Genomic DNA, 15,382 nt, shown 5'->3' on the forward strand with positions numbered 1-15,382 from the left:
CTTTGCAGAGTTGTTGGAAGGAACAGAAAACATAACAGATGTGAATATGCAGTGGAAGATTTCCTTGTAATCCTCCCAGGAGAGAGCCATGCCAGCTTCGGCAAGCTAAGTGCCCTTCCCTTCGCAGCAGAATATAAATCAATCTGTTAAGTCAGAACAAAGCCAAGCAGCAAGAGTGAGTCTCCAGGCCAAACCCATCAGATATATTACAAAGAAAATATTTTGTAAAAATAAAAAGACAGGAATGTGATGCTTCGCTTTCTTTTCTCCAAAGAGTTCTTTTCATAAAAAATTTCTTTTTATATAATGCATTAACAGGCATCAGTGGAAACACACTGACGATGCCAGGAGGTCAGTCACCTGACTAGGGGTGTAAAAGTTTCCTTCCATCTGTCTGGCCATGTTATTTTGAAGCTGTGAATCTGGGACAGGGAGCCAAAGCAGCTGAGGTGGGAGCAGCAGGCTAGCTCTTTCAAGATGAAGAAGCTGGGGCTGGGGAACTGTGGGTGTAGGGAAGGAAAGAAGGGTCAGCTCTGGCCACGCAAACCAACCCTTCCAGGGCTGGGAGTGGACATTCCAGGCCGATCTCAGGAGTAAATGTACCCAGGCCATTCCTGGCACACGTCCTTCGAAGCAAATTTCAGGGTCAAGGCATAGAATCTCTGACTTCTTCTGTTGAAGGGTCTCAGTGTTTTCAGTTAGAAGTTCAGGAGAGCAAATGGTCTCTAGTTGGCCGCTATCACACACCTGTGCGGGGCTCAAAGCGTTCCACACTGCATCATAAACACCTGCACCCTTGAGCTGTGCGACCTCTCAGAGAACCTGAGGCTCCGCACGGCTAAGTGGCTCCAGGCCTCACAGCTGACAGTACCCAGACTGCAACTCAGGTTTTCTGACTCCCGTTCCGGCGTTCTTTCCACGCGGTACAGCTTTGTGATTTTTTAAAAAGTAATCTCTACCCCCAACATGGGATTTGAACTCACGACCCCAATATCGAGAGTCGGATGGTCTACCGACGGAGTCAGCCAGGTGCCCTATCTTTGCGTGATTTTTATTTAAGTCATACTTTAGCTCTGGAAAGCTGGGATGGGCAGAAATGATATTCCTCTTTGTTGGGCTGGAAGTTGGATAACAAATCCACACAGAAAAATTGGCACTGGAAGGCAGGTCTTCTCGTCTTCCAGGATCTGTGTTTTAGATCAAAAACAACCTGGAGATGAGGGAACAGCCCCCCCGCCCGAAGGGGGAGCAGGATGGTGGAGGTGAGGGAGTGATGGCCAGGGAAAGCCACAATCTGCCCTCGGGGCACCTTCTCATTTTCAAACTGAAAGGTACAACTTCTCTGCCTCAGTTTCTTCCTCTAAAAGTCTTTGAAGGAGCTGGGGGGACGGAGAGGAGTGGGGAGTTATTGTTCAGCGGGTACAGTTTCAATTTGGGATGAAGAGAAAGTTTTGGAAATGCATAGCGGCGACAGCTGCACAAATTGTGCAGGTATTTAATGCCACTTAAAAATGGGTAAAAGAGTAAATTTTATGTTATGTATGTTTTACCACAATAGAAAGTAAATAAATGAAGGGGGTGGGGTTAACTGAAGGTTTCTAAGTTTCTGTCAACTCTGAAAGTCTAGGATTCTTACCCTGACTGGAAACTTCCTTCCGGTGTAGCTTTGCCTTTCCAAGTGCTTTCTCTCCCTCATTTCTCAGAATGCTCTCCCACAAGACCCCACCCCTGTTCCTAGGCAGAAAGGAACCCCTGAGCTAACTGTCTTGCAGCCGGCATAATGACCGGGGGTAAGGCCTGCATTTTGTCCGCGCCGTGGATGAGGCTGGCTCCTTGTTAAATGACTGGGGCAGAGATGGAGCCTTTTTGGAATCGTGACAACCTCTTGCTTTGATGGATTGATGTTCTCTGCTAAAAGTGGCATTGGCCTTTTGTTTTAAAATTAAGATGCATTTATTTAATTGGGCTTGACATAAAAGCTGGACTGAGAAACCTTATCCCTGAAGATGAAGGCCCAAGTCTGAGAGGCTGGTTGAGGCCTTCCTCCTCCAGCATATGTAGGCATGTGGCAGTTCTGGGGCGGGAGGGCAGGGGCAAAACCCCAAGTCTCAACACTTTCAGACAACTCTCCGAGATGGCATGGGTATGGGAACCTGCCTAGCTGGGTCCTACGAGAAATCTGGGACAGCTCAGGGAGGATCCAGACTTCTCAGAGGCGGGCGTTGGCTCAGAGGGTGGATGGCGAGCCTGAGCCCTTGAGCCCTGGCTCCAGCCTGGGTGTCCATGCACACACTGGGCAGGGGTAGGCCTGAGAAGCTGGCCGGTGGGCTTGCGATGCTCGGCCCACCATCACACCTGCAGTCCTCATCAAGAAAATGCGGTCAGCAGTCTAAGCTGTACTGGAAAACAGTACAGACTAGAGTTTGATTTCCAGCCTAATTGGATTCTTCCTCCATGTAGAAACATTTCTCTTACATATAATATCCTCTTCTCCACCAGCCTCCAACATGTAATCAGCGCAAGACAACGTAAGGTGAACTATGGACAGACCCTTGCCATTTCTAGAATAGTTCTGAGGTGTGGTCGTGGATCGGCAGAGCGAGGGGGCTGCCAGACCACGAGAGATCTGTAGACCGGGAGCCGATCTTGCAGCCGCTGGTGCTGGGGCTTGTGTGCTGGGAGCGGGGTGTGGGGCCTGAACCTGAGACTTCACAAGCATTTCTCCGTAGGGCAAGACAAAGGGTGGATACCTTAGAGCAGAACTGCCTCCTTCTACATAGCTGGGTGTTCTTGGAAAGCCTTGAAAATCAGATTCCTAGGACTCAGGGTGCTTCATTTTTCCTCTTAATTAGCTTCCAAGGAGGTGTCTGTAATCCTCCATGAAACGGTATGGTCGGATATACGCCAACCCTGAGGGTAGCAAGCAGCTGGTCTGTAAGCAAAGACCGCAAGGAAACTGCTCCTTAAAGGGACCCTTCAACCGGCCCATGGAGAAAAAGTAAAGTAACGAATTTGGTAGTGATAGACGTGTGAAGGCAGGAAAAAGAGCCTAAATACAGCTGGGATGGGAATCAACATACAGGCAGCAGGTCAAGGGTCAACAGTCGAGAGGGCTAGACTAGCATCCAGACAGCGTGGAGCAGAGTGCTGGGTGGGTGGCCAGTGTGGTGGCTGGGGCCGCAGGCACAGGGGTTCGTGGCAGAAGCCACGGGGGTGGCAGCACAGCTCACGAGGGCACAGGGACACGCTGTGCACAACCAGACAATGCACACCACAGTGCTCGGGTTCAGAAGATCAGAGTGAGGCTGGGGCCAGGCTGGGCCTGTAATGATGCCCCAGATGACCGATGAACAGCTAGAGGCTTCAGGAGGCCACCTGCTTCTCAAGCTGGGTTTTTAAGGAAACGCTCTTTACTGTGCACCCCTGGCCATTTTCCTCCTCTGCAATGAATATCGCAATGAAGTTCTACTTACCTACCCGGTGGGAAAATTTTCAACTCATGTTCATGTCGAACAGGTTGACTTTCTATGTCTCATTTGTTATCTGTGTCTGGAAACTCTAAGCCAGCAGTGCCAAGATGCTCGCTTTCCCTCAGCACCTGCTTATGTGCTGAGTTAACTTTAATATGGCCATACGCTGCCCGAGAGCTCACTGGCACCTAAAAGGGTCTGTATCGAATATACGGAAGAGGCTACATGCACACCTCCTACAGAAACCTTGGACTGACCAGAATATTTGGCTGGTTTCTAACCACAGGCCCCCTCAACAGTGCCAGTTAACTGAAATGTCTGCCTCAAGTATTGTGTTTGAAAACGTTCTAGACATGCATCAACACAATTCATGGCTTTCCTCCATTCCGCTCGAACATCCTAATGCTTCTGCTTATGCATCCCAAGGCACCTCCCTGGGACCCATCTCACTCAGTCTATGCAAAGGGCTGCAAGCCTTGGATGAATAAGGACCTTAGAAATGTGTTCAATTCACAAAGCAGGGCTACCGCATGCGTGTGTGTGTGTGTGTGTCTGTGTGTATGTGCTTTTGCTTATCTAACCATAGAATGGAGCATCCGATTACATCAGTTAAGTTCCTCCGTTTGCATTGCTCACCTGGCCCCACACGGCTCTGTGCCCACTTCTTGCGTTAAAGAGCAGCGTGGGAAAGCCACTTTTCTCTCCCCATTCCACCTGAGCGGAAAAAGGTCCCAAGCTGCCTTCTAGATCACAAATACCTGGCTTGTTCCTCCCTCTGCCTGGACTTCCTCTACTTGCAGGTGACATCTGTGATACAGGCCAGCAAAACTTAGACCTGGAGATACAGGGGTCACCAGTGGTCTACAAACTGATGGGTGTGGGCTCCACGGGAGCTGGTGCCTAACCTACGAAACACAGGGAAAGCAGAGCCAGAACTTTCCCCTGGCTTCCTCATTCTCTAGGATACATTTAGGCTACGAGTGCCATACCCACTTCCTCCCAAGTGGAGCACTGCATTGACCCACATCTGCTGGATTTAGCTCTGTGGCAATACCCACACCCACAGGCGACCATGGTATCCTGGCAGAACGCCTACTTACAACCACTGTCTCTGATCTGATTCAACGCAACTGGCATCTTCCACAGCTGACTTACTCCTTCTTGGGCAGAATGGTCTTTCTTGGGTTTTCTGGTGGTTGACTTAATATGGAGGTGGATTTCTTTGGGATTTGGTCAAATGACAATAAGAATAATAAAAGTCCATCCAGTTAAGTGAAAAGCTTAGGTCTCTAAAAAGAAAAAGATTTTTAAAAATGCTCTTTATTTTGTATTTAGAGAAAATCTCTAAACTTTTATCCATTACTGGTGATGGGAACACAGATTTGGAGAAAAACATTTCCATTTACTCTGAAAGACAAAATGGAGGGAAAGCCAGGCCCACGTTTTCTCTAATTGTCTAGGGCTTGTAAATTTATGAGGGTTGTCACTCAGTGGCAAGCCATGTAGGAGTCCTATTTCTCTAACCCGAGATAGTTTCTAGCCAAGAAGGGGTTGGAAGTTGATTCAATGTTCTTGGTGGGGGTATTAGTTCCACTCCCACACCCCTGGAGCCCCACAGTGTAAGAAAGGCCCCTGACGATGTTTCAGTCTCCCCATCTCTAGAGAGACCACTGCTAAGGTTACAGAAGGGAGGCCATTCCCAGGGCTTCTTATACTTGTCAGTGGGACAGCCGCCACCCAGGAGCCCTGGGGCCAAGCTGAGGGGGGTCCTGGAGTTGCTACCATCACTCATTTGCTCTCAGCCAGCCATACAGTGACTAGGGAGCGGATCACCCACCAGACCACACCTAGTCTGTGAGTTTGCCGGAGCCTCGAGGGAGGAGGGGGTTTAGTAGAAGAGCCAGATGAAGAGGATAAAGGGGAAAGAAAAAGAGGGAAGAGAGAGAGAGGAAGGAGAAACAAAAGATGGAGAAACTAAAACTAAAAGGGTTCCTGTCTTTCAGCTGGGAATTGGCCACTCTTCATAATGCCATTTTCCATGGGGAAAAAAAAGTGCTCTAGTTTTCAATAATGAAGTTGGATATTTTCTACACAAAGCCATACCCACCAAAGAAGGAAATATTAAGTAAGCATTCAGGAGAACAAGAAGTTTTGTTTTTTTGTTTTTGTTTTTGTTTTTTTTTAAATATCTAGGTCCCGGTTTCTATAAAAACTGAGCTGAATCAATGTTTTTTGTTTTGTTTTGTTTTTAAGTTGGCAGGGGACACCCAGAGATGCTCTCACATTTATCCTTGACCGACCGGTCACTTCAGCAAGGTCACTGTTATAGAACACATTTAAGAAGACAATCATTATAGCAAGTAGGACAACAATAGCTGCTTCTACCTCCATGCTAGTATTAGGGTCAAGATCATCACACTCTGACTCCTCGGAACTGTTCGTCTCCTTGAAGGGCAGCATGAGGAGGGGGAAGAAAGAGAACACAGTTAGAACACAGGCAGCTTTTGCTGGAGAGGGAGGAGAACTTCAGAAAGGCATGAGCAATGGGAAACTGGGCAGAGAAAAAAACCAGGTGCTTCTAACGTGGGGGAGCTGATCACCCAGGGTGGCAGCACGCTCTTTTCAGGGCGGGGGAGGCTGGGATCGTGTGCCACCACACATCTTACAGGAAACAGCAGTGGAAGAAGCAACCACATGAAGCATGAGTGCTGTAGAATTTAAACTCTTGTCTTCTGTGAGGCTGGACTTCCCCGAGGAGGGTGAAGAAGGGAATACAATTTCTTTTCCCCAAGAAGGACGTTTTTATTTTGCTCAGGGAGGGGAAAAAGTACCAGGTGGAGAATCACACATTATAACGATGTTTGGCATCAGCAGAGTCAGATCTTTTCAGAGGGCCCAATGTAAAGAAAACAGATCACATCGTTTCAAGATGGGGGCGGGGGGGGGGCAACAAGGGTCTGCTGAAGCTTAGAATCAGTGGGTTCATAGTAAGAGGTGGATTATTACAAACCGGTAATGTGGGCTTTGCCAATGTGCCTCCCCTTCCCTGCCCATGTGCAGGCCTGAAAATGATGGCGACTGAATTCTGGGGAAAAGAAATGAAACTTTACCCAGGCCATAGTGGCCTCAGACTTCACAGGCTTGGAGGTTTGGCAAGTACCCCTAATCTCCTTACCCTGCATGTATTTTCAAACCTAGGACACTGAATGGGCAGCTTTGAGAACTTTAGTATGAATCAAGCATCTTGCATTTTTACGAGAATAATGCTGCAGGTAATTTTGTTATAAAACATGTGCACAGTATACAGAGAAAGATATAAAAGAAAAAAAAGATACTTACTTATTTGAATTGAAGTTGCCAGGAGAAATAAAAAATGAAAAATAAATTGATCTTGCATGCAAAATCCTGCTAAACTACTTCCCCTCTGGTCCCCACACCGGGAAAAAGAAATTCCCCATCCACCCAAATTGCCTCGTGAGATGCTGCAGGGTGGGAGTAGGTGAGAGGTGGGACGCAGCTCTGGAAGACCTTACTCACTTTAACAGAGACTTTGTTGCCCAGAATATCCTTGGGTTTACGAGGCCCTGTGGCTTCATTTTTACCCGTGTTCTCCACTTCCGCCCGCTTTCTCATTCGTAGAGTGTGCCATGAACATGACTTCCTGTTGTACCAAAAAATGCACCAATCAAAATGGCAGGTCAGGGCAAAGTGAGGCGCTGGGTGGGCTTGCCACCCTCGGGTGAGTCAGTAGGTGAGGTGCTCCAGTCAAGCCCCAGCTGCAGAGGCCCCAAATCTGCACGCCAGCTCCTGTGGTGGCTGGTGCCCGATCGTGCCCTCCAATTGGGAGTGAGTGAGGATGAGCTCTGACCCCTCCTGAGAGATATGCAAGGCTGGCTGCAGCACTTGAGGAAAATATGAGTACCGGGTTATTGAACTCTACCAAGAAAAGTTTTTTATATCATACTGATGAAGCCTTAGAGGACCGAAGAATTCCCTTCCTGAGCAGTATGGTGGAAGAATGAGGTGGGGGGTGTGTGTGGGTAAAACAGAAAAGATAAGAGAAGGAGATTTTATAGTGCATAAGCTACTGGTACTTTCCCAGGACCAGCTATAAAGACCCAAAAGGATGATTTTAAGGTTTTCATCTCATTATTTACATTTGGGCTGTGGCTACTCCCAAACACTGTAGTACAGATAGGACTTTTTCTGAGGGCATTTGACTTAATACACAGTTGAACAGCACTCATTTATCTGGTTATTTTAGGATGAAGGGTTGGTCTTGGTCTACGTCCTCCACATTACTCAGTATTTGTGAACAAAGAGCTCTGTAGAGCCCTAAGAGGTTCTAGAGTTGTCCTGTTGGGAGAAGACCCATTACGTGCTCTCAGGGTGGTGGGGGGAGCTATATTCTAACTCCTTCCTTCCCACAAGTGGGTTGGAAGCTACTTCACAGACCTGTAGAGACAAGCTCAGAGCAGAGCTCTTGAGTTCCACATATGTCAGGACTCAAAGACGCCAAAAGCCAAGTCACAAATGGCATTAGTGACCCTGGGCAGGCATCGTAAATTTTGGGTGTGGTCACAGAATTTGGATGAAGTTCTATGATTGTCTGGAATAAGTGAGGCTGGCCTCCCTTCAGTGTCTCCTTGTCAAATTTAGGCCTTTGCAGACAGAGCTTGATGAAAAGAGCCTCCATTAAGGGAAAGAGGACAGAGGGAGAGAGAAACATAAGACTTAGGAGGAAGGAGAATGTTCTAGTATGTCAGGAAGTTTAGGGGGTCTTGAAGGTGTTTCCAAAATATTTATCACTAACACACATGTTCAATGATCACCCTTCTGAATAGGAAAGAGCAATAACAGTCATGTTCTCAGATTTTTGGGGGAAGGAGGCTCCATCAGAAAGCAAGAATCTCTTGGCCAGACCTTCTCTTGTACCTCCTGAATAGGCAGGTTCCCTAGCATACCAGCAACTCCCTCCAGCTGTACCTGAGTGAGAACCAGTCATGGAAACTAACTTTAGACAATATCATTGTTAGCACCAGACATTCACCTCATATCTTTACCCCCAAAATCCACATCCCTGACGCAGTCTGAGAACACCTGAGTCAGGAAGGTCCATGCTGCAAAGACTGCTAGGGTAGACAGCACAGTGAGTGTGTGCATGAGTCTGGGGTGTGTTCCTACGTTCATTACAACCCTCTGGGTCACTCCGTACGCTTGGTGAAAAACAAGAAATGTTACAAACAATGTTCAGAAGGAAGACTCAGAGTAGTATCAGTGGCAGGACAGGCTCAATTTCATATTCTTCTTCCCAGAAGGAGTCGTCCTCATGGTTTGGGGAGTTTCCATCTCTTGGCCACAGGCCCGGGAACTGATGTGGAAACAGGGTTTCAGTGACATTTATGCTGGAGGCATCAAAACCAACTCTGACTCTTGTGGTCATAGTAGGCCCTGGGGAGGTGTGGTGAGCGTCCTTCACTGATAACTACTGACAACCACTTCAAGTCCGTGCCTCTGCTCCACCCCCACCAACCCTTGTGCAAGAAGGGCTGACAAGGAACCAGAATGACCCATTCATATTTGGATCTGTTCTCTTTGGCCCAGCCTGACATCCCTCCTACCTTCCCTCCCATGGAAGGTATGAAAAAGTGATCAAAAGATGCAAAAGTGGGGAGAAGTGCTGAGTTCCTGGATAATTAGGTCACAAATCATGACAAGTTAGCTCTATAAGGTGACTGACTAATAAGAATTTCAATGCTTTGATGGCCTTTATTTCCAAGGCTCCTTAAAAGGTACCAAAAGCAAATGTCTTTAGAATAAAAGGGCTTGGGCCTATTGTGCCTTAGAGGCCACCACTGATTTCCAGCTGGGCCTGTGGTTACCTAGAAAGGCCAGGGTGAGGTCGGTCGCCCCATCCCCTGAGCTAGAGAAAGGGTCAAAGAAGCACCGTTCTGTTGGTGCCCCTGTTCAGCTATCTTGTGGGGAGTTCCTTCCACCTCTGCCATAGATGGCCACGCAGCATGGCAAACGGGGCTGTGGGGGCATGTGTGCAAGCCAGACACTGCCCATACCCCAGTCAGCACCTCAAGGTGCTGGACAGCATCCCATCTGTACCATTCCACATCTCGGGGGTTAGAGACAGAGCCAGACTAGGGGCTGTTGAAGGAAAGGCTGGTATTGCAGCTTTAGTGACTAAAGCGCTTTTTTGTGTTGGAAAAAACTGCCAATGTATTCAACAGATTCCTAAAATACAGAAAAGGAAAAAAAAAAAAAAAAGAAGAATAGTTTGCACATTTAAAACTCCCAGAAGAGTGAAATAGGGGAAAAAGGGTCAACTAGTCTTTAGCCTCATTAAAACATGCTCATGGTGAAAATTTATTTTACATATTTAAAATAGTACATTTAAAATTATTAGTTACATTACAGGTACAATGATGAACATTGTGACTCTCCATTTATATTGCACAACCTGACTTCATCCATATGGGGTTCTTTAAATAGTGCAAAATACTTTATACAGGAATGTGTTCGGAAGGGTCTTCGCAACCAAAATAAGGAAAAGAAATATCTTACAAATTACCATGAACATATATTAAAGTGACAGGGGAGGGGAGAAATTAAAAAAAAAAAAAAAAGTTACAATCTGTACAGAGGAATTGCCACAGACAACCAAAAAGTTCCCTTTCTCCTGGGAGAAGCAGCAGGCCTCTGACCTATACAGGTCTGGCATTCGTGCTAAGGTAATTTTTTGGTGTCAATCAAAAAAATATATATATATATCTCAGTAACTTAATACAATATAAATAAAGTCCAGTCCAGTGAATCCTGTGGTGGGTCAAATGGAGCAACGGAAGGCATGCCTTTTGTCATCTAGGGTTTCAGTAGGGTTCTTTTCTTAATGGGGGAGGGGAGGAAAAAAAATGAACAGAAAATTATAAATGAAAAGGAAAAAAAAAAACCAACCCACAGCCACTACTGTCAACAACAACACCAAAAGCCTGGAACAATCCAGCCTGGCTGCCCCATGCTGCGTGTGGTTCCAGCGCTCAAACATTGGTTCCGGTGGCACTGTCGAGAATAAGCAGCAGGAATTCCCTAGTATGTGTTTGCATTTTTTGTGTTCTTTGTTTGGTTTTGATTTTCTAATCCACACACTCCTCTCCCAGGGAAGCCAACGAGGCACTTACTTGATGCTTCCGTCACTATTTTCTGCTGCCGCTGTGGCTTTGGGGAGGGGCGCCAGAACGCTGCCCGGGACCCAGCCCTCGGCCGCGGGGGAACGCTCGCTGGCAGGCTGGTACACCAGGCACATGTCCTGCTGGTTGACGGCGAGGACCTGGACCACCTCACCTTGGCTCACACAGATTTCGTTCTCCTTCAGTGCATAGTAATCTTTGACCACAGCCATGGATGAGGTCCCGTTGCAGCCTCCCAGGTCGCCCTGCTAGGAGACAAGGGCAAGGGAGATGTGGACACAAGGAGGCCGGTTCACATCCCACTGCGTGGTGAAAGGCCAAACTTCTACTAGCTGAGTAAATAGCAGGAAGAAGACTATCTTGAGCAATAATATGGTATCTATAAACATGCTGTGAAAATCTATTTTTTATAACAATGTTGCATATAATACTATAATCAAGGGTGAATAGGTAGAGAACTGTCTAGCCCAGGGAAAGATATAAACACCTTCCACCTCCCTAGCATGCAACCTTCCCAGCAGCATCCTCTAATGTACGGAAGAGTGTGGCACAGGCACAGAGATACATAAGCACCTGGGTGGAGTGATGTTGGGGCAAAGGTCAGGTCAGGGTCACAACCCCCTAGTGGGAAAGTGGACATACCCTTTGAAACATTTTTTCTTCCTTTTGTAAAAGTGTTGGTCTTATGCTACATTCTGATCTTCTTTGAAGCAGGAGTAACAATGAGACATTTGCCCAATTCAAATGGCAAGACCATGACCTACCCTGACCCAACTCAAGTGGGAACAAAACTCCTCTGGTCCCGCCCGTACTCATTAACACAAGAGGTCCTGTCTCTGAGGCCTTTTCATATGACTACACCAGGAAAGCTGCTTGTAGACCTGTACTTCCTAGTGAACCCTGGCTACCTCATACAGCATGATCAGAGCCAGAAATTCTTCAGTAAGTTTGACAAAAGGCCAATATAACTTCAACTAACTCACAAGGGGGTTTTAATATAGAAAATCATTTCTAGGTAATGTGTTGAAATAGGTTCAGTACAGTTATTCTAATACAGAATTGAACTTAGACATCAACAGTTTTTAAAAAAAAACTTATTTTAGTTTTCAATAGTTAAAAAATCAATATCATCTAATAAGTTGGATAAAACAAATAAAACAATAAAATCAGAACAAGTAAGTAAAAAAATGTAAGTAAAGAAAAAAATCCTCCTCTTCACAGATCTACGGGCACCTGGGGCCTAATGAACTTGCTAAGGTTCTAGAATAAGCGAGTTGCAGAATTTGGAATGGCAACCAGATTGACTGAATTCCTAATCTAGCACTTGTCCCGTTTATTCTCATGCCTACCACTTTGTAGAGTCAAAACAGTTGTGTAGACTGGGTTTACAGTTAATTCTATGCTGCTCTCATGGTGATGTTTGAATTGTGGATTATCCGTGACAAATGCCTCATCCAAGGTTGCTGCCCCATTCACACACAGATGAGCAACTTCCCCTTGCTGCACCAGCCAGTGGACGGCAAAGGACCATGAGCTTACTTGAGCAGCTCATCATTAGAAAGGGCAATCTCTTTAAGATGTCAAACACGAGTTGTGACTTTCAGGTGATCCAAACCACAGCTACTCTATTTGGTAGAAGTCATAATTGCCACTATAATATTTCCTTATATTTGCAGAGTTTCTGCAGATGACAACAGCCCTTTAACACAGAGTGTCTCAGCAGAGGGAACTGGTCTAACTCACTCAATTTGCAGGGAAGAAAGAGAAATAATTGAGACTTGGCTGCATTTAGTGGGTTGTTTCTGGGCAAATGAGAAGCATACAAAGAAGCTACTTCCTCAAGTGAGCCCAGAAGCTGCGCCCTCAGAGTGGTGAGGGGGGCTGTCACTTACCTTGCTGGCCTCAAACTTGTCCCCAGGCTGGTGGTAGTCAAACCCTGGACTGCCATTGGAGGTAGATATCTTCAGGGGTGGCAGAGGTGGGTTATAGCTGGAGCCCTTTGGGGGCTTCTCAGAGCCCGTGGGGACAGAGGAGTAGGGCCTGGGGCTGGCTTGGGGAACCCTGGATGGCTGGGACCTCATCACGGCTGTGCTCCTTTCTTTCCGCTGATACTCAATGGGCGACTGTAGGGCTGCAGGGTAAGAGCAGACAGTTACTCTAAGCTCCAGGAATCCCACAGGATTTGGAAACTTATTATACACAGGCTTTGTACCAGGCATTGTAGGGTTACATGAGGAAAACACCACCCTTGTTTTTAAGGAACTTACAATCTCCTGTGAGAACTAAGAAAGCTACCTTAATGAGGAAAACACAAACATGAAGTGATGCCCTATGTGAGGTGCAGTGTTGTGCAAAAGAGGGAGAGAAGGCTTTGTGTGTGTGTGTGTGTGTGTGTGCGCACGCGCATGTGTGCCACACGCATAGGTGTATGGGCCTATGCATGTGGGGGGGGTGGTGATACGCTTCAGACTCTTCAGAATGTAGGCAAGTGCTAAGTGTGTCTGTGGAACAGGATGGAGTCACATGACCTGCAGCAGAAGGCCATGCATCTCCGTGGAGGAAGAGGAGGTGAGACAGGTAAGGGAGGTTATGGGTACCATGGCTGAAAGATCTACAAAGCCAGGCTAATGAGTCTGGGTGTAATTCTGAAGATCATGAAAAGTGATTGGGTTAAATGAACTTGAACATTTTAAATTCTCTCCCCAGAGCCACATCTGAAGAACATTAATCTGTGGCAGTTGGGATGAGGGACTGGAGAGGCTGATTCAGAAACCATGAGATAATGACCAGCAAGAGACCCAAGCAGAGCAGAGCCAGCGAGAATGGCTATGGAGTAGCAGGCGTTCCAGAGGGAGATCAGACTCTGCCACGGCCTTGACAGGAGGAGGAGGCAAGGGCTCCAATTTGGAGATCGGTAGAATGGGCAGTCAGTGGAACTCAGGAGACAGAAGAAAGATATGTGCTTTGTTTTACAGAGTATCAGATAAGAAAGTTCCAAGGCCTGAGTACTAAAGAGGGATAGCCAGGCAAAGGCCATACAGGTCAAACTCTGTAATAATGACTTCAAGGGCTGGCCCACTTTTGTCATTTTTATCAGGATTCTCTGTAACAAATATTTAAGTGGGTTAACAGCTGGGGCTTTGCAATTATAGGGATATTTCTACAGTGGTAAGTATGTACTTCAGTAGGACTCAACACAGGGCCACCCTTCTTCCTCTTTGAAGTCTCAGGAGGGAAAGATTGGCCCTGCGATGCCAGCACATGTCTCTGTAAGCAAAAGGCTGGCCCTGCTCTATCATCACAGTCCTATCCCTTGAATGTGTCAAAGTATAAGGCTCCTGCCAGAGCTCAGCCTTTCTCCCTGGAGGGTATTCTGTAGGCACTAAATATTTAAGTATTGATAATCTAGTTCAGTAATAGCTCCATAACTCACTATAATTAAGAGAAAGGTCTCTTGGAACCATGTAAAAATCTGGATCATGGACTATGCCCAAAGAGATACAGTTCCAAGTTTTAAGTAGATGGCAGACAGTTTTGAAGCAGGCCTTATCAACCTGACTGTATGAATCGGTACCCATCACATGGAACTGGGGTATCACCTGGTGATATGTAATAACTGTGAAGTGTTTCAAAATAATACGGCTTTTTAAATGAGCTACACAGATAGTCCTTGTTCTTCCACTAGTCTCAGTCTGCATTATTCAGGTGTTAGGATCAGGGAAGTTATGCATCTCCTGGGAGGGTTTGTTTCTGGCTGATTATATGGTATCTTATGCCTGATCCTGTTTCTTTCTCTGCTTTACTTTCTAGGGAGCTCATAGATAAATGTGTGCCCTACCACCAGTGACTATACTGTAGTTTGTGGTTAAAAGTCTAATTTTAAGTTGTACAGTTCTGGGTTCAAGCCCTTGTTCTATCACCTACTGTTTTTGTGACCTCGGACAAGTTTATTAACCTCCCTGACTCCTTTCCCTCACCTGAAAAATACAGGATGATAGGACTCACCTTTCCATGTTGACATGAGGATGAAATGTGACAATACATGTGAATGCATGCTTAGCACTGTGCCTGGCTCAGAGAAAGGACTCAATACCTGCGAGCCATTGTTGGTACTTCAATTACTGCTGGTTTCAATTTTTTCTTATTTGTCTTTTGTACTGAATTGATAAACTTAAAAATCTCATTCCAGCTTAGAATCTATCAGAAATTCTTAACTACTAGGATGCAATTTAATGCATATATTTTATATTTGTGCACCTTTTACATAAAATTATTTTATCAACATAGGTGTTAATTCAAAGTTCCACATTCAGAAACCGTAAACTATATACAACTTGTGCTGCTATCCCTCAGGGCTGGGCTGGTGTTTAATTTTAGACTTTTTAGAATGAAAAAGAGCCCTAGAGATCACAAAGGTTTTTTTTCATCAAACTGTTCTACTGTTGGGGGGCCAAGACGCATGACCCCAAAATACTCTCACACTTACAGTATGAAAGTGCTTTGAAGTTTCATGTTTATCTTGCTGTATAATTTCTTTTTATATGTTTTAAAATAAATACAGTGTGTTAAATCCCTTACCATGCAGTTAGACTGAGATTGTAGGGAGCTGTGCCATGTTTTCCTGTTTCTAGAACTGCTGGCAGGCACACAAAGCACACGCCAATGCAGGCAGAGTAGACTGTCCCTCCTTTTCACAAAATGAGCCAACAGAGGCGC

General features: G+C 46.1%; 1 protein-coding gene across 10 annotated transcripts in view; it reads right to left on the reverse strand.

Moving 5' to 3' along the window:
* KALRN (kalirin RhoGEF kinase) overlaps positions 1-15,382 on the reverse strand; it is a 642,459-nt gene that overhangs the window by 31,643 nt on the left and 595,434 nt on the right. For 2 of the 10 annotated variants that reach the window (XM_057306496.1, XM_026495187.4), the window contains 4 exons: positions 12,559-12,797; positions 10,658-10,914; positions 7,008-7,131; positions 5,856-5,915 (listed from right to left, as the gene is read on the reverse strand). In XM_057306496.1, the coding sequence (XP_057162479.1) occupies positions 5,856-5,915; positions 7,008-7,131; positions 10,658-10,914; positions 12,559-12,797 (680 nt within the window). Of the gene's footprint in view, positions 1-292; positions 8,842-9,817; positions 10,915-12,558; positions 12,798-15,382 lie in introns of those variants that run through there. The other 8 variants (XM_026495181.4, XM_026495173.4, XM_026495196.4 and 5 more) reach the window with 7 other exon arrangements.

This window comes from Ursus arctos, unplaced genomic scaffold, assembly GCF_023065955.2.
Source record: "Ursus arctos isolate Adak ecotype North America unplaced genomic scaffold, UrsArc2.0 scaffold_4, whole genome shotgun sequence".
Lineage (NCBI taxonomy): Eukaryota > Metazoa > Chordata > Mammalia > Carnivora > Ursidae > Ursus > Ursus arctos.